The sequence below is a fragment of the Saccopteryx leptura genome, chromosome 7, assembly GCF_036850995.1.
Source record: "Saccopteryx leptura isolate mSacLep1 chromosome 7, mSacLep1_pri_phased_curated, whole genome shotgun sequence".
Classification (NCBI taxonomy): Eukaryota; Metazoa; Chordata; class Mammalia; order Chiroptera; family Emballonuridae; genus Saccopteryx; species Saccopteryx leptura.
In genome coordinates this window covers 56,662,027-56,681,857 of record NC_089509.1, presented here as the reverse complement: position 1 = coordinate 56,681,857, position 19,831 = coordinate 56,662,027, and the positions used below count along the sequence as shown (strand labels likewise).

The 19,831-nt window shown below is 42.4% G+C and overlaps 1 protein-coding gene across 6 annotated transcripts in view; it reads right to left on the bottom strand.

Annotated features, from left to right (window-relative positions):
• The window catches only part of MYO3B (myosin IIIB), a 547,413-nt gene that overhangs the window by 127,131 nt on the left and 400,451 nt on the right, over positions 1-19,831 (bottom strand). For all 6 annotated transcript variants that reach the window (XM_066345578.1, XM_066345581.1, XM_066345576.1 and 3 more), the window contains one exon: positions 15,873-15,975. In XM_066345578.1, coding sequence (XP_066201675.1) covers positions 15,873-15,975 — 103 coding nt within the window. The remainder of the gene's footprint in view (positions 1-15,872; positions 15,976-19,831) is intronic.

The window sequence follows — 19,831 nt, the reverse complement described above, 5'->3', positions numbered from 1 at the left end:
AGAGGGAAAACATTATTCCTAGGCTTTAAGACATGATACAAAAGAAATACAAAGAGTATAATAGAGGTGAAAGCAAACAATAATAGTACAAAATAAGATCACCATTATCATAGGAAAAAAAGGGAAACTAGAAGAAATGATCACAGCTTTTGTATTGTTTTTTTTTTTCTCATTAGGTTTGCCTACTTGGTATCTTTTATAAGAATTATGAATGCATACTCTGTATCACACTCCCAATCAGGATCATTGATGAAGGAGTGGTATATGCAAGTTATACTTTAATATATGGATTGTTTGGCTCTTAGACACAATTATTTTAAGTTTTAGAACATGGCTCAAGGACAAATTCATCAAAAGGGCTCAAAAGGCTGATAAATGTTTCATAATGCAATTGCTCTAAGTTAGCACTACTTAGATTTATGTACTTATGCTAATTTTCCAAATCCCACTGAGCCCTTTAAATGTGATATTTGTTTGCCTCATTGCTTTTCCCTAACCATAAAGCCATACAGCCTTAATTTGCCATTTCTTGCATTCTTTTTTTTTATTACTTCACTACTTTTGTGCAGGCAGATGTCACTGTATCAAATCTAAGGTAGGAGCAGAAGATTTTTCTTCCTTCTACTGAGAATGATTGCTTTATTGGACAGAAGGACACTTGACCAAGAGCCATCCATACAACCAATTCCAGTTCTTTATTGCAGACAAGGGAGCTGAGAGCAAACTTGGGCAGTTCAGGCCAGAGTTGGAATTAAGACGTAGAGGTGAGCACCATGACCAAAAGTAATGCATGGCCATGAGCTGAGGGCCACACCCCAGCCAGAATGGCTAAACAATGCTCTACTATGCTGAGGATGTGACTGATGATCTCATTTAAACCTCACATCAGTGCTAGCAGCATAGGTTGACCAGGGTACCCATTTCACAGCCAGAGCTTGAGCCATATAAGTAACCTGTCCAGGTCATACTGAGATACAAACCCAGATCTGGTGGACACAGAGACTGTGCGCTCAGCATCCAGCGCCATTTTGTTACTGGACTCTTCTGGATAGTCACACAATTGTATATATTTTGGGATTTTAAGGAATGAGACCTAGAGGACTAACATTTAGTTTTAGAAAACTTGTAGGAGGCAGATTAAATTAAGCCCAGCTATATATGCAGATACACCTTGACCCCTGACCTGCTGACCTTTTACTTATCTTGTGTATATAGACTAATATTAAGAGTATATGCACTTTTATCACAGTCAAGGTGGTAAGCCTTTTGAGATTCTGTGTGATTATAAGAATGATGTCTTTAGCATGTGCAATATAAGGTCCTTAGTAGCTTCACAGACATCATTCACTCATTCCACAAATATTTGTTGAGCACCTTTAGTTTTGTGTTCTACTGTCATTGGGGATATGGCAGATCTAAGATCCCTATGCTCATAGAACCTACATTCTAGATGAGGCAAGTTAATAAAAGAAAAAAAGAAGCAAATATGAAAGTATACTTAATAGTAAGTGCCAAAGAAGAAGATTAAAACAGGGGTGGAATACTGGAAGTGTTGGGGGTGGAGTCTGAAATTATAGACTGAGTAGCTACAGAAGGGGATATCTGAGTCGAGTCCATAATAGATAAATAAGAGTTGATGTCTTTGAATATGTTTTTAATCAAAAGCTCTTAAAGGGTAAAAAATACAATATGTTATGGCACGTAGAGGTCAGAGGACTGTTGTAAACACTTGGTAAAGGTTTAGCCACACACTTCATGATATATATTCATGATATACAAATATATACACATGATACATTAGTTCCAAAGAACTTGGGTTAGTGTTGCCAGATAAAATACAGGACGCTCAGTTAAATTTGAATTCAGGTAAACAATGCATAATTTTTTAGTATCAGTTTTTTCAACTATTTCTTGGGACATACTTACACTAAAAAAATTAGTTGTTTATATAAAATCCAAATTTAAGTGGGTAGCCTGCATTTTCACTTGCTAAATATGGCAACCCTAATGTGGAAAAATTAGCACCCCAGCTCTTCAACAAAATAGAAATAAAAATTCATGCCAAGCTGGGGGAAAAGGATTACATTTGTTTTTATTTTAGGCAGGAAAAAATAAAAACATAAGACAATAGGATTTTTAAAGGATTAATAAAGAAAAGTATAAGGGTCAGAATTTTGAAATAAACTATGTACTTAGCAAGGTGTTATACTTATTGTTTATAATTTTGTACTTCTGAAAGACAAATTCTTGAATTTGGAAACTTCAGGCTTAAGAGAAGGGAGGGTGATAATGACAGGTGTCTGGCATGTCCTTTTCTGGAAACTGTCTCCCCTTTGAGTGGGTCACAAGGTCATTTGTGGGTTGAGTTACTTTTGAGTTACAGTTGTAGCACTTAAAAGACTGTATTTGGCCAGGACATAGATTTGTGGATGCAAAGAAAATGTCAGGGAGCATTTACTACATCTTTTTCATGCTGTAGGTGGGGAAACTGAGTCTCAGGGGCAGGAAGGTGATGTGATTTGTCCAAATGAGTCAGTGAGAAAGAGAGGGGTCTAACACCTTCCTTGTTTGCATGATGCTCTTGTCATCCCCGAGGGAGACTCTTTACAGTAACCGGTTTTCCTCTACCTCTGAAAGCAGCACTCAGTTCGGCGAAAGAGAAGCCAGAAGCCCTGCAGTGGGGTGCACGATGAGCACGGCCCGAGTGAGGAGGCCCAAAGACAGGCGAGGCGGAGGGTGGGATGGCAGGGAGAAACATTTTAGAAATTTTAAAAAAACGAAGTGGGAAAAGTCTAAACAAGATTGTTGGTAGTGACTAAGCAGCAGTGTCATAGCAGAGAAGCTGCAGGACAGACACCGTGCAGTGAGTGCCATGCTGATGTGGACAGATGTTTAGGTATGGCTGGAGAGGGACCAGGTTCTAAACAGAACGTGGCTGATGAATTGCCCTGTCTAAAGGAAGTAGCACTAACTTATTAAATTTTTTTTTAATTTTTACTTAATTTCATATTTGTAAAAAAGATGCAAGAAGAGTATAAGGAATTCTGTACATTCCTCAGCAGATTCTCCAGATACTAGCAACGTACATCTTTATCTCCTTCCTCTCTCTTGTTATATGTCTAGTGATACACACACACACACACACACACACACACACACACACACACAATTGTTTTCTGAACCATTTGATTTTCAATTGCACCTCATACTCCTTTATCCTTAAACATTTCTGTGTGTGTTTCTTAAAAGCAAAGGCATTCTCTTACATGACAATAATAAAATAATTGAAATCATAAAATTAATATTAATGTAATGCTATTATCTAACATAGAGACTGTCTTCATATTTTTCAAATTGTGCCTGTGATGTCTTCTATAGAGGAAGAAAATGCTGGACCATCCATTGCTTTCTGCGGTCATGCTTCTTTCATCTCCTTCACCTGGCATAGTTCCCCAGTCTTCCTTTGCATTTCATTTTGAAGCCTCCAGGTCAGTCATTTTGGAAGAGGTCTCTCTCTTTGGTTTGTCTGCTGTTTCCTCGTGATTAAATTCAGGTTAGGCACATTTGGTGAAAAACCCACAGAAGGGATGTTGTGTTTTTCTCAGCGCATCCTATCAGGAGGCACATGCTGTCCGTTTGTCCGATTACTGGTAATACCTAACTTTCATCCCTTGGGAAGGTGCTGCCTGCCAGATTTCCGCACTGTCCTTTTATAATTAATGAGTATCTTATGGAGATTTACTCTGAGACTGTAAAAATAGCATGTTTCTCCTTATACTTTCACAGACTAGTTTCAGCATCCATTCACGATTCTTGCCTGAAACAATGATTACTTTGGTAGCTGCCAAATGGTAATTTTCTCTTTTCATTATTTCTTCTACATTTAGTATTTCACATTTTATTGCAGTAAAAAGCTTACTCTGTTTTTTCTTCCTTCCCGCCTCTTTCTCTTGTCTTTTTCTTTCCTTCTTTCTCTCTCTTTCTACCAATGTGTTTCATGAATTCTTACTTTATTAAATACATTATATTCTTTCATTATCATTATTTACTCTGATATGCAAATTGCTCTTAATTTGGCACTGGCTTAATTTTAAAGGGTTGGGAATGACAGACTTCAAAATGAGTACTTCAGAAAAGAATGTACAATGCTGAGGGCCACTTAAAGAAAGGTGGATTGCTCGTTGATAACTACAGCTCTCCTTTTCACTTCTATTCACGGGTGCTTCTGTGTGTCAGATGGGATGCCACGCAGTTGGTATATGTTAACTCACTTAACTTTCACAACCTGTGAGGTAGATATTGTGCCATTTCTTTCTCTATTTAAAGAAGAGGAAATGAAGACTCTGAGAAAAGAAGTAAGTTCATCAAGGTCTCACCCTTAGTAGTAGCAGGTCTGATAGACTCCTGGACCCCTGCTCTCAACCACCAGGCAACCCTTAAAATAGGGATGGAAGTCCTCAGGAAAGGACAAGGTCTTAGAAAGGTTGGCCTATTGGTTCCTTAAGGAAGCTGGACATTTTCTCCAGGACCTAAAGAGTCATCTGAACTTCTTCCATTTTTGCAGAGGGGGTAGCTGGAAACTGTCATCACTCTAGGACCTCCCCTAACCCGCTCTGTGGACACCATCCCACCCTGCCTGAAATCCAGTGAGGAAAGCGTAGGGAAAGAGTTCACTGGGACTGGTGTCAGCTGACAGAGATCCAGAAAGATGTGATGTGGCCAAGTCACCCAGGGACACATTCCCGTGGGTGAAGACAAGTAAAAGCCAAATTTAGGAAGAGAGGAAAAAAACTAAGAGAACAGCCAAGCAGAGACTGTTTTAGCAATTCGGTATCGATTTGATTCTGTAGACCCTGGCGGAAGGCCGGGGCGGTAGCTTTACCCTCCCTGCAGACAAACATACGAGACTCTTCCTCCTGCTACAGAACCACTGCCTCCACCACCATACCACCACTTTTAATATCAAATCTGAGATCGTATGGGAATGAGCTTAGGTGAAAGAAGTATGTGGCATGCCAGTGAAACTAATGCAAAGAACTGTCCTGCCTTAGAGGGAAAAGCACAGTTGGACCTGAGAATAACGTCTCTACCCTCCCAGAAGGAACAAACTAAAAATAAAAGACAACAAGGTGTTTCCTGCCAGCCAGTAAATCCAATAAGCAAAGAAGATGCCTCAACCTGGTGCTAGGTAGTTAACAGTCAGCCTGACTCCCTCCATCCGAGAGCGGCCATGTGGTTCTCAGAGCTAACAGCTGCCAAGCAGAACCCCTCAGATTAACCCATAGGTGGTGTTGAACCACTTCCCATTAAGATATTTGCAAAGCAAACAAAAATGATAGCCCCACTCTGAGTGCTGGGAGCAGGCCAGGAGCGCTGGCTGTTCTTGTTGACACAAAGAGGTCTCCAGGGAGGGTCTAAGCCAGAACGGGAAGGCCACTCCTGCCTGCGTCTCCAGACTGTGTTGATCTTAGGCCATTAGAATCCTGATATCAGGGACTGTTTATTATCTAATTTCCCAATCACAGCAGTCACTAGAGCTCTGTTTCACCAGAGCTCTCTATTCCTCTCTGTTTTCCCCATCTGACCTATACCACACAGATGAAAAGAAAAAATCCAACCCACCTCCTGTTTTGTCTACTCATCAAGGAGACCAGTCTGAGAAGTTAGAAGATGCACAGAGAGAGTGCGGCTTTACTACTGTCAACAGTTTCTGTGGCAAACACTTGCTCAGACTCCTTCTTAATTTAAAGTGACGGGAGTAATGCTAATGAGAAATATGCTGGCATATCTGAGTCCCACAGGTAGGAGCCAACACCATTTAATTCACAAAACACACTTGGAACTAAAACACTAACATTTTTTTCTTCTAAATCAGAGGAGAACATGAAATATAGTTAATAAGCCTGTAGAAATCTGCATAGTTTATCTTTTTTTTTTTTTAACCTGTAGGATTACACTCTCAGTTTCTTTAAGTGTTCACAATGAAACACTTTTATATAGAATTCATTTATACACAAATACTGTTTTCAACTTGAGCAAATTTTCTTTCTCAAGTTTTTCTTCTTTCAAAATAGCCTCAGTATTTTGGTCAAAAACTCATTCCAAGCCTGAACATAGTAAAAGTATTGATGAGGATATGACAAAGTAAATATCAGAGAGGCACTTAATTTTTAGAATTTCCCACTCCCACAAAGTGGATCATGAGTAGGAAGGGGACAAGGGAGGGTGACATATAGTCAGAAGAATTCGCCAGATTTTGTGAGTACTTGAAATTATTCTTTGCATTAGACACTAGAACTTTAAGAGATAAATTGTGTAAAGGGAAGGAGAGAGAGAGATAAGAGAGAGGGAGAAAGAGATAAGAGAGAGAGAAAAAGAGAGAAGGAAAGGGGGAGAGCTAAAAAGAAATTAATATTTCTTTAGAAAAACTAGAGGCAATCTTTTTTTTATAAAAAAAGAGGAGAACCATTTGACATTTAAAATACAAAGATAAAGAGCAACTTTTTATTTATTTTAATTTTTTTTCTTTCTTGTATTTTTCTGAAGCTGGAAACAGGGAGGCAGTCAGACAGACTCCCGCATGCACCTGACCGGGATCCACCCGGCATCCCCACCAGGGGGCGATACTCTGCCTATCCGGGGTCGCTTTGTTGCAACCAGAGCCAGTCTAGCGCCTGAGGCAGAGGCCATGGAGCCATCCCCAGCGCCCGGGCCATCTTTTGCTCCAATGGAGCCTTGGCTGCGGGAGGGGAAGAGAGAGACAGAAAGGAAGGAGAGGGGGAGGGGTGGAGAAGCAGATGGGCACCTCTCCTATGTGCCCTGGCCAGGAATTGAACCGGGGACTTCTGCACACCAGGCCGACGCTCTACCACTGAGCCAACAGGCCAGGGCCTTATTTTAATTTTTTAATTTTTTAAATTAAGTGAGAGGCAGGGAGGCAGGGAGGCAGAGAGACAGACTCCCAGCATGCTCCTGACTGGGATCCACCCAACAAACCCTGTCTGGGGCTGAGGCTCTCCCTATCTGGGGCCACTGCTCTGTTGCTTGGTAATGAGCTATTTCAGCACCTGAGGCGAGGCCATGGAGCCATCCTCAGCACCCAGGACCAACTTGCTTGAACCATTTGAGCCATGGCTATAGAAGGGGAAGGGAGAGAGAGAGGGAGAGGGAGAAGGAGAAGGGGAAGGGTGGAGAAGCAGATGGTCACTTCTCCTGTGTGCCCTGGCCAGGAATTGAACCCAGGACTTCTACATGCTGGGCCAGTGCTCTACTGCTGAACCAACTGGCCAGGGCCAAATAGCAACTTTTTAGACTCTTGAATATATCACTGAGTTTTTGGATAATGTTTGTCCAAATAATAGTAAACGTTGTTGAACCCAAGTTTTCTGTAAATGTGCAATTTTTCCAGAGAGAAAGTGAATCCCACCTTGTAGGTCAGCTTCGTGGAGCTCATGCCATCATTTGCTGATGCCAACGTGTTTAGGGATTAACATAAACACGATTGTTCATGTCCACAGGTGCGGTGGTGTCATAACTTCAGCTATGTATAAGATATATTGGACATACCAGAAATTGGTTCTCATACCAAATTGTCCAAATTGTTTTTGGAGGTGTTCCATCTTTGTTTGTGGTACCAGGCACAAGCACACTTCTTAAAGTGTGGATCTCATGTAGGGTAGGGTGGTCAGAGAACCCAAGTCAAACATGAGTCCTAATATAATTTTGAATTAAATTCATTGCTTAGTAGTTCCTAGCAACTGACTATTAAATTAAGATATTAACCACAGATAGCTATCTGCCAATAGCTGAGCTTAAAAACAACAATACATAATTAAGCATCTTCCCAAACTTGTGGGGTTTTGTTTGTTTGTTTGTTTTTTAGTTAGGAAGAGTAGATCCATTACAGAAAAGTGACACAGTGTTAATAATATCCCCCTTCACTTACTTAGTTAGCACAGTTGATTTTTTGAGAAAGCCAGCTTCCTACTTCATAAAAAATTTTTTGAGAAAGCCAGCTTCCTACTTCATAAAAAAACTAATTATGTTCAGGTCAGACTTAATATAAATAGGAAGCCTTTTTTGAGGACAGTAATTCAATTTAGCTTTGGATATAACAAAAATAAAAATTTAATCATTCATTCATCAATTACTTTTATTTTATGACGACTATGACCAAAGATTCTAGATTTGGTGAGTCACACAGAAATGAGTAACAGATAGTTTCAGCCCTGGAGTTTATTATCTCATGTAGAATACAGTAATTACAGCTAACATTTTTGTGCACCTACTACAAACTAAGTAGTCTTCTAAAAATTTCCTATAGTTTATTTGCATTACAGACGTATGAGATAGGTACCAATATTAGAAATATTCTTAACTTGCCCAAGGTTATTGAGTTAATTAGATGCAGACCTGGGCCTAGAAAAGAAGCAATCTGGCTCCAAAGTCTGTAGCCTACACTGTTTCCTCTACCTGCATGGTGCCCCTGAACACAACAGGCAGGAATTAAATTCAGATGCTGGTGGGACCAAGCCATGAATTAAGTAGGCCAGTGAGTTGGTATCAGTGGAAAACAGCCTCTACTCAGTTCCAGCAGATTGCTTCTAATTCTTCAAGAACCATCAGAAATCTAAATTATTATATGAAATCTTTCTATTTTTATATGTTAGAAACTAATTAAGAATTTCAATAGCATTGTGCAGGACAAACAAAATATGTCTGCAGACTATATTCTATCCAACGCCTAGGTGTGCATTTTTTGCCTTATATAATAAGGTCCAAAATATTTTGTGCTGCTTTTAAGGCCTCTCATATCCTGGCTCCGAGCTGCCTTATTCCCTGAATCACACCCTTGTCATACCCCACCCTCCTGCTTCGTCCCACTGGACAGGACACATCGTCCTTCCCAGAGTCACCCCAGCCCTGCATATCCTGCCTCTGGGCCCTGGCACACTCTACTTCTCCCCCCTGGGATGCTCTTCTCCTGGCTCTTGTCTGTTTCAAGTCCTGTGTAGAAGGTACCATATGGGTGAGACCTTGAAAAATATGTAAAATATCAACAGGTAAAGCAAGAACTGGCAAAAGTATTCTATTCAGAAGGAACAGCATGAACAGATATACAGAAATAGGAAAACAAAAGACATGTTGAAAACCACCAAACAGTTCCAGATACTTTTAAAGAGGCCTCTGGTCCTTGGAATCTAGTCCTATAAAGAGAAAACTGATTGCTGACATTCCTGACATCCACAATCCCTCTAAATGGGTCCTTTGCATAAGGATCACTTATGATTTAGGGTTTGTTGAAATAGTTCAGATAAATATTTATGTACAGCCATAAGCAAATCCACAAGGAAAAATATAATTCAAAACAGATTTTCCCTTGAAGCTCCTTTCAGCTGGTGATAAAGTTTCTGGCTTCAAAAAGGTTTTGAAAATAAATGTGACCAATTAATATTTTTAAAGCCTAGAAATTCTAAGAAGGCCCTAACAATCAAGTAAGCTCTGAAAGTTGTCATGTGAGGGTGTGCCAGTAGAATCCTGGCCATATTGGCAAGGGTTGAGACCTGGGCCCAAAGTCAACCTCAGATTTATCCCTGAGATAAGAGCCAGGAGCCCAGGAAAACAAAATTTGGCTCTCAAGTTAAAAGCGGAGAGTGAGTATTGTCTAAAGTGCTGAAATCTTCAATGTTTATTTTGGTGTACTGCTCCAGGGCAAAAGCAGAGGGGTCACGTTAGCTCTACAGAAACCTTTTAACTACTAGAATTTCTACCATTGCCCTCACCAGTTGGTTCAGTTGGTTAAGAGCATCGTTCTAAATGACAAGGTTGTGGGTTCGATCCCCAGTCAGGGCACACACAGGAAGAGATCGATATTCCTGTCTCTCTGTCTCTTTCTCCCTGCCTCTCTAAAAAAGTGTCTACCATTGGCCCTGGCCGGTTGGCTCAGCGGTAGAGCGTCGGCCTGGCGTGCGGGGGACCCGGGTTCGATTCCGGGCCAGGGCACATAGGAGAAGCGCCCATCTGCTTCTCCACCCCCCCCCCTTCCTCTCTGTTTCTCTCTTCCCCTCCTGCAGCCAAGGCTCCATTGGAGCAAAGATGGCCCGGGTGCTGGGGATGGCTCCTTGGCCTCTGCCCCAGGCGTTAGAGTGGCTCTGGTCGCGGCAGAGTGACACCCCAGAGGGGTAGAGCATTGCCCCCTGATGGGCAGAGCGTCGCCCCTGATGGGCGTGCTGGGTGGATCCCGGTCGGGCGCATGCGGGAGTCTGTCTGACTGTCTCTCCCCGTTTCCAGCTTCAGAAAAATACAAAAAAAAGAGAGAAAAAAAAGAAAAAAATGTCTACCATTATTGCTCCTACCTCTATTACCATGACCAATGGCAGCTCCCATCATTTCTCATTGAGCATTTATTATGTGTCTAGAACTGTGCTAGTTATTTGCATAGATTATGTCTAATCCTCACAATTATTTCCTTTTGGCAGCCTAGGATTCTAAATTCAGAAAGAAAAAAAAAATGGCCAAAGTTTCATAGTCTGTAAGTAGTTGAACAAGATTTAAGCCCAGCTCTGTCACCAAAACCCATCTGCTTTCTCCTGGAAGAGATAACAGAGCATCTAGCACATCAGCAGCAGTAACAAGGCCACCCACACCTGCCGCCCTCTTCCCTGTGGCTCCACCAGGTCCTCTGAGATGCTCCGCCCACTACCTTGGCCTGGTGTCCGAAATGTGCTGGAGGGCAGGAGCTTCCCGAGGGAGTGAAAGCGGGAAGAAAACGGAGCATGGGAATTGAAGGGTGGGGGAGCAAACATCCTCCTGATACTGATATGAAAGAAAAGTTTTGTTTAATCTTCTTAGCACAGCCACATATTTTGGCCATGACCCCCCAGGCAGAGTATTTGTCAAGATATGTGGCAATCTGTACTTTGCAGCCCACATGAAAATCTGGCCCACAGTCGTCCTGCCGGGGCAGCTGTTCCCCTGGCTCATCAACTCTGAGGTCAGCCCGACTGGCTCCCAGCCCCAGAGCCGCAGGGATGACACACGGGAGAAGTATGTGCTGGCTTTCCCCACTTGCGAGGTGCCAGTTCCCCTGAAGCTGCCTGAGTCATGAAGGCCCCCTTCTCTCTGAGTCTGACTCCTCACTGAGGTGGCCCACAACGAAGCAGCTCGTCTGGGGGCGTGACAAACGGCCAGGTGACAACATCTACGCCTGCCTGCATTACGAACCCCCTGCCTCTCCGTAGGGGCTTCCTTTTACAGAACAACAGGCTATCTGAGCTAAAGAATGTAAAATAGCAGCCTTGGGAGAGCGCTGACATATGCAGGCCAAATTCAATGAAAGGGCATAATCTTCACTATTGTACTTATCAGCGTCAAAATGGAGGATTAGCATCATGGGGACAAAGCCCACATGATATAAAAGAATATTTCCATTCTGTCATTTACTGTACAGGTCTGCACAGGAAGTAGTGCAGAGAATCACCACCAACCACTGACATCTTTCCATGCGAGGTTTCCTTCTCCCTAGCCAAGTTAACCCTACCCCACCATGCACAGGTGGGGGCACCTTTTCCATGAGCTCATAGGCTTTCTCCCAAGAGTTAGTGCAGGAATTTTCTCCACCAGTCACAGGGAGACAGTTTTATTTTCTAGCTCGTTGTGATTTAAGATTTGCTAGGAAAAAAAAAAAAGTTATAGAGAACAGAAAAAGCACGTGAGTTTGGAGTCTGGAACCTAGAGAGACATTAGAATGTACTGCTTGAAAGTCTGGGGTCAGAAGGCCTGTGTTCAAATCCTGACTCTGTCACTTTAAGTAACATTGGCAAGTTACTGGTAATTGCTAAATTTCATTGATAAATTAATTTATAAAAGGTGTACCTCTTCCACAGGGTTGCTATGAGGATTAAATAGCATAATGCGGGTAAGGGAGTTCTTAAGGAATAGCAAATATGAGTTGTTGTTGTTGGTGACAAGATCCAGACTCAAACCCCAGACCTGCCATTTATTCTCCCTGTGACATTGGATGACCCCTAGACTAGCTGACTGGGTCAGAAGTAGGTAAATCTGATACCTCCAATGTTGCCCTGGACTCTGGGCCAGCATTTGAGTTACTTTATTAGCCTTCCCCTTGTCCAGTTTACTCATCGGTAACTTGGAGTCAGTAACACCAACCCATAGGCTGGTGTGAGAATTACATGGGATAATTGTGGGAAAAGACCTGGCACCACAATAAACGTTGGGTGAATGGAATCCTTTAATGTCTGGGGTGGAGACTCATAATAACTTCCAGCTCACTTTATTATGCCTATCATGCCTCTACTCTGTAATGTCCTTCCTTTCAATCCTTGGGTTGATCCATGGGGCATGAGGTGGCCATCAAATATGGAGGGGGAAATGGGGCGTCAGGCCCTGGGGCAGGAGGTTCCTGACACACTAGCTGGTATATTATTCTGACTGTGTTGTTGCTGCCATCCAAAAGTTGAGAAGGAAAAACATTTCTCTCATGAAGATCTGAGTTCCCTGATGGTTGCCAGAGGGGATGGGTTTTGGGGGAACTGGGTGAAAAAGGTGAAGGGATTGAGAAGTACAGGTTGGTAGTTGCAAAATAGTCACAGGGATGTAAAGTACAGCATAGGGAATATAGTCAATAATATTGACCTAATCAATAACTGTGCATGGTGCCAGGTGGGCACTGGAAATGTCGGGGGAATGCTTTGTACAGTATATGATTGTCTAACCACTATGCTGTCTTCCTGAAACTAATACAAAATAATACTGAATATAAGTGGCAATTGAAAAATTAAAAAGAAAAGAAGGAAAAAAATCTGAGTTCTGAAGAGTGGCTTTGGGAGTCAGCTTGATAAACTCATTGCATGCACTGGAAACAGGAAGAAGTAGGACTCAGCCCTTGGCCTCGAGAAGCTGTCCTGCTAGCACACAGTCAACCACAACACCAGGCAAACCACAACCCAGAGAGCCACTAACCAAAGAGTGGTCTGAGGACTCAGGGTATGAACTGTCATCATTCATAATATCACAAGGAGCTTGTGCCAGATGTAAATCAATTCATCACCTAGTGCTTTGTTTAGTTCAGCTGATATATATGGCAAGACTTTCTTACTGAAGAAAACAGTAGGATCAATTTAGGCACAAGCTCACTATCCTGTCTTACACTTTGAACAGTACTGTTAAAACATGCTATCAAGGTTCAAGAAGTGTTAAAGAGAATTAAGGTCTTTGTGGAGGAAAGGGATATGAGAATGTATTTTGGCAAAATAGATAAGAGCTGAACAGGAAAAAAATTGACAGAGAGAACAGAAGTAGGAACTTTCATAAAGCAAAACAGAGTCTGGCTCCAGGTAGCCACAGCCAGAGGGTGCGTACAGGGTTACACAGGAAGTGAGTTGAAGGACACATCGGAGCAGGACAGGGAGAGGCTTGATGTAACAGACTGACAAGTCTGGACCTCTTTTGGTCTAAAATGGGAAGCTATTAAAGTTCTTTGAAATGCCAGAATATTCTTGAGGGCAATTGATCAGGTGTCAGAAATGAAAGCTGGTCTGTAATGAGGAGAGGACAGAGAGAAAGAAGAAATAACGGCAGGCCTGGGCCAAGGAAGAAGGCTAAGAAAATGACTGAGGGTGGGGTTAAGTGAGAGTGAGGGACCAACAACGACTGGCAGGTTTGAAGGCCAGGACACAGGAAAGTGTTTGTGCCACCCACAGAAGTGTCAGGGTGAGGCAAAGGAGGGGCACTGCTGGGGGCTTTACGGTTGAGACCTGGAGTATAAATCAGGAAACCTGGGATATAAATCAGGAACATGCGGTCAACGGGCATTGGGTGTAAGTGCGGAGCTCAGGACAGAGATCTGAGAATCATGCTCACACAGCTAGGAGTTGGAACCAGGATATGCCTGTGAGAGAAGATTTCATCCAGGAGGAAAGTAGAGAAAGGAAAGAACCGAGGACGTGAGAGTTGTCCTCGTTTCAGTGGTGGGTAGAAGAGGGGAACGGAGAATGAGGACGTCCTGGTGGAAGATGCTGAGACTGCAGTACCGCAGATGCCCATGGGAGGGCGTGTGTCAAGGAGAGCATGGCCCACGAACTGCATGTGGCGGAGTCTGCTGAAGAGGAGGCTCTAGTGACTGGGAGCTAAGCTTTCCAAAGACAGTTTTAGGGAGGTGGTGAGGGCACAGATCAGCTTTCAGGATGGAGGAGGGAGGGGTTGGTGAGGCAATCACCAGGATGCCTGTCCAAAGAAATCTGATAGTAAAAGGAGGAAGAGGGAGGGACAGGGCCAAGAACAGGCTTTTGTTACAATGGGAGGGGAACAGGCATATCAGCAAAAGGGAAAGAGGCAGCAGAGAAAAAAGAGAGAGAGAGAGAGAGAGATACAAAAGCAAGGGGTGGGCTAACTGATGGTGGCAGGGCCTGGAGAGCAGAAACAGACAGAGGGCTTACCCCACGTGAAGAAGAGGACCTGTGGTCTTTTGAGATGGGAGCCAAGGAAGAAAAGACAGCTGAATATAGAAAGAGGTTCTAAAATGGAGGGAAGGGAAGTGGAAGTTGCTCACAGAACTGTCCTGATATTCTGAGTAAAGCTGGACATCCGCCGAGGTTGAGGGGAGTCAGGCTGGGACTGGTCCCTGACTTACCCAAGGTCAAACTGCAGAAACCATTACCAGTACGACCAAAACCCAAGTCTTCCACCAAGTTCAGGGGTCTTTCTGCTGCCACAGAAATTCTAGACTTTCCTATGCGAACATGAGATGTTAGGTCTATAATGTTTCCTCACATACTTTTATATGAGCTATTCCAACTATTAGAAAAGTAGTCTACTATAACGGTAGTCCAACAAACAATCATTTGAGTCCAGTAGAAAAGTATTGAAAATTAAATTTGTCAGGTCTAAAAATATTAATAAGAAGTCTCAAAACTTTAGAATTATTTTTGAAAATTACAAATCAATACCATCTCTTTCTCCAAGTGGAAAGATGCAAGAAACTTTTTAACAGCCTGCTTCTTCCTCCAAATCCTTCAGTAAACTTTATGAAAGTTCCTACAATCCATCTGGAGGGAAGTACGAGAGGCAAGCTTTATTCCAGTTGGACGTTCCCTTGGCCATGGCCCACTCCTTCCCGTAGTTGCCTCCTCCTCCTGGTGACCTGTAATGGGCCTGGGAAGCTTTTCTGAGAGAAGGTGGGTTATGCAGCTTCCCTGAAGAGCAGTAAGTCTACCGGTCCCATCAGTCTCTAGAGGTCGGGGTCACAGCCTGGCCTGGCATTACTTAAAGTGACTTGAGGCTACATTTAGCCATTACTGTCCTTGGCAGACCTAAGCAGCTCATGTGTACTTTGAAAATAATGCATTATGGCCCTGGGTAAGCTCTGCTTTACTCATTTTGAATTATATTTAACTAAAACCTGTGGGTAGATAGGGAGTAATAGTTATTTTTGCTGTAGCTTAAACCAAGGTTTTCAATACTCGGAACTGTTGTCATTTGGGGCTGGCCAATTCTCGGTTGTTGGGTGACAGCAGCCCTGGTTTCTACGTGAGATTCCATTAGCATAGCTCCTCCCCCTAAAGTTGTGACAACCAAAAATGTGTCCAGACATTGCCAAAATCCAGTGGGAGAGGCACAAAACTGTCTCTGTTGAGAGCCACTGCTTTAAAACAATGAGGGCAAGTACAGGTTTTACCATGAAGAGAACCCAAAGGGCAGTGCTGTGTTCAGACGACCCTGGAGAATAGACCTTCGCCCACAGGTGAATGACCCAAACATGGGAGAATCTGATAGAAATACTTTGGGTTCCACTCTCTCCAACTCACCAAAAGCCCCTGAGTTTGAAACTGGGAAGTTTTATAGATGAGACTCACCGATTTCTCTCAGTGACAGAAGGAGAGTTACTTGAAGTCACCACATGGCCACTGTTGGATTCAGCTTGTGGACTGCTTTTGTGATCTGCAAAGCCCCTCAGGACTGAGAGAAAACAAACAACTACTTAGAGACCCGAGTATAAACTCAGAAATATGCAGCGTTGGACACAGGGCGCACCTGTGCTCTCGGCAGCACCTCTCTCCCTGCCCCTATGCTGCTCCCTGACTTTCTGCACCTTTATTTAGGACACATCAGCAAAACTGACCTGTTCTGAGATGGCAGGCCTCACTCGGTGCTAAGTCTCAGCCAGCAAATTGGATAAAATAACTCATGTTAATGGGAAAACAAGTTGCCTCTGTCTGGCAACAGTGGACAGACACAGAGCCCCCCCCCCCCCCCCAGCAGCTAGCTACAACAGCAGCAGCACACAGTTGCTACAACTGCCCTGTGCTAGACTGAGTTTTCTCATGCTGGCTGGGCCGGGGAGGGCTGCCTGCTGAGGAACATAGTAGGTCAAAGAATGAACTGTCACAATGTGAGAAGGATTAACTGTTAATAGGGAACAATTCCAGGAGTAAGCCATTTCTACATTGTGGTTGAGGACAGTTTAGTGGTGAGTTTCTCAAGACAAATACAGTTTCTTCTTCCTGTGACCCTGGCAGCCATGACTAATCCATCATGACTTTCTTCCACTAAACTTTAATTCACCTCCAAGTTCCTTTTTTAAAAATATTTTTTTTATTTATTTGAGAGAGCAGAGAAAGAGAGAGAGAGAAGGGAGACACAAGGGGGGAGGAACAGGAAGCCTCAACTCCCATAGGTGCCTTGACCAGATAAACCCAGGGTTTTGAACCTGTGACCTCAGCTTTCCAGGTCGACGCTTTATCCACTGCACCAGCACAGGTCAGGCTCCAAGTTCCTTTTTAACACAAGGCTTCACATAAGTGGTTCTCAGAGGATGGACCCCACATCATCTGACGACTACTTGAGAACACATCACATAAAGCATCCACATTACCGAGAAAGTTATTAGAAATGAAAATTCTTGGGCTTCACCCCAGACCTAGCAAATCAGAAAGTCCTGGGATGGGGCTGTCATCCCATTTTTTAAAAAGCCCTTGGAGCGATTGGTTCCATGTAGAAGTATTAGAGACACTACTTCAAATCAATGATTCTTAATCCTGTCTGTTCATTAGAATTGTCAGGAAGATTTTAAATATGCCTGAGCCTAGTCCCTGGGAACTCCAAAGCTTACCTGGGGTGAGATTGGCATCAATTTTTTTAAAGTTCTCCCCAAAATTTTAATGTGTAGCCAGAGCTGAGAACCACAGTTGCATGTAGTCACTACCGATCAACTGGGGTAGGAAAAAGATTCTGTACCTATTTGCAATCCTCATTTTAGATAATCTAGAAACAGCCAAACCAAAATATAACCAATAAAGATAATATATAAATTTGCCAATTGTGACGTGTATTTGTGGGAAATGCATAAAATGTAAAAAATCGATGTAAACAATGATAGAACATGAAACAGGACAGAGATAGAGCACAGAAAAAGGACAATAGAAATCGATTTCTTTTGTGTTATCTATTTTAGGAAGGGTAGGCTCTGATTCTAGAGAATTAATTTGGTTCCTTAGACATAAATATCTCCCGTGTGGAAGAAATGTAATTCTTTGAGGTATTGGTTGTAGATAAGACTTCCTGTATTGTTATGCTACAAACACCAAGAGGATAAAGAGAAAACATTTAAACAGAACATTATTAGATTTTTTATTGTACAAGCAACATTATGACTAAACAGTGAAACAATATTGAAAGAAAGAAAAATAAAGCAGAAGTCAAAAATAGCTGTAACCTCTTAAAATTTGATGAACTGGTTCCTCCCCCTCCCCTCCCTGCCTTCTCCTGACTGATGAACCCCTCCAGTTAGAGACCAGGCAGGTTTCCCCCTGCTGGAAATGCCAAAATGTTTAGTCCAAGCTTACTTGAAACACTGTGATAAGCAACATAAAAGAACAATTGACATAAAAAAGAAAAGTCCACATCTGGGACACAAACACCTTTGTTTTCTTATTGAAAAGGAAAATTGACACAGAAATTTTTAAACTTGTTCTCTGGCCCAAGTCAGCAGCAACAAGACCCATCTGTGTGGAAAGCCATGATTGTTTTTGAGATCATTAGTATAAAAAGGAGCAATGGCAATTTTATAGTAATTCAGAGGGGAAAAGGCATAACCAAAGCCAGGAAAGACCACCAAGCCTCCTCAGAAAGGTCCATGTCCACCACCTGGAAGAGAGGAGGCATCAACACCTTCACTTGGAGCTTAGCACATGCCCCTGGTTACTTTGCCTGGGTTTTCAATAAGGATGCATAGAATTTCTGTTCATGTAATTGAACAGAATGTTTCTTATTCATGTTTCCTATTCATTTACACTTCAGTCATCAAAATATTGATTTTAAGACTTATTTGAAGTATAAAAACCAAAGAGAAACTTAAAGAATGTTCTTAATAAAACTTAGATGAAATCTGTTCCTCTCTCTTCAGCTTTGCTGGAATAGCAGGAAGAGGATTTGGGTAAGAGTAAAAAGATAAACTTAAATAAAAAGGAAGTAATCATTATATTGCACACCTGAAACTTAATATAATGTTATATGTCAATTATACCTCAATTTAAATAAAAGGTTAAAAATAAATAAGTAAAAAATAAGATTACTATCAAACTTGTCAAATGTTATCAAACTTGCCAAATACTTTGAAGTATGTCCTGGTGACAGTTGGAATCACCTGATATCTCTCTGGCGGACTATTAAACAAGGAGACTGGAGAAATAGAGATATGAAAAAAACAGAAAAGTCAAAGAGTGACTCATTCTAAGTGAATGGGTCAGGTTAAAGAAATTAGACCAGTGACATGGCTGAAAGTATTAAAAGATGAGCTTAAATAGCAGAAACATTCACAAAATGCCAGATTTGAGGTACGTGCAAGAATGACAACAGAGGCTACTCCAGACCTAGGTCTCTCCTTTCTTCAGGGAAGTGTCCCTCGGTATTCTGGTTTCATGAAATAAAGCAGTTCTGGAAGGAACTGCTCAGCAGGAGATGAATCCTTCCAAAGTGTGTGTGAACCTGCCCAGGCGGTGGCGCAGTGGATAGAGTGTGGGACTGGGACGCAGAGGACCCAGGTTGGAAACTCTGAGGTCGCAGGCTTGAGTGTAGGCTCATCCAGCTTGAGCATGGGCTAATCTGGCTTGTGCGCAAGGTCACTGGCTCAAGTGTGGGATCATAGACATGACCCATGGTCACTGGCTTGAGCCCAAAGGTCGCTGGTTTGAGCAAGGGGTCACTTCCTCTGCTAGAGACCCTGCTCAAGGCACATATAAGAAAGTAATCAATGAACAACTAAGGTGCTGCAATAAAGACTTGATGCCTCTCATCTCTCTCCCTTCCTGTCTGTCTGTTCCTATCTGTCCCTCTCTCTGTCTCTCTCTTTCTGTCTTTGTTGCAAAACAAAAACAACAACAACAAAAAACAAAGTGAGACTGAGCTCTACCAGACATTCATTTTCCCAGGAAAACTGAGCCAATCCTCTACTGGACTACTTTGAAATGAGATGAAAAAGCATTTGACTATCAGGAGAGAAAGAAAACAACATAGCACGTATTGCAAACTCAGATGCCTTTGGGGCCACCCAAGTCACATAAATGTGTACGGTGTTAGGTAAAGAACATGGGGGTGGTAGAGTTTGTGTTGAACCAAAAATGAATGCCCATCTAAAAACATTCAGGTTCACAGATACTTTATTTTGTCTTTTTTTTTTAAACACTGTGTCTGGCCAAACAAAACCCATCCATGTGCTGATAGATGACAGGAGGATCTCTTATTTTTGGCCTCTGCTAGAGAGGGGTCTAGAAGTAAATTCATAACAGCTAGAAAGCCTTTTTCCTTCCCTTCCCTT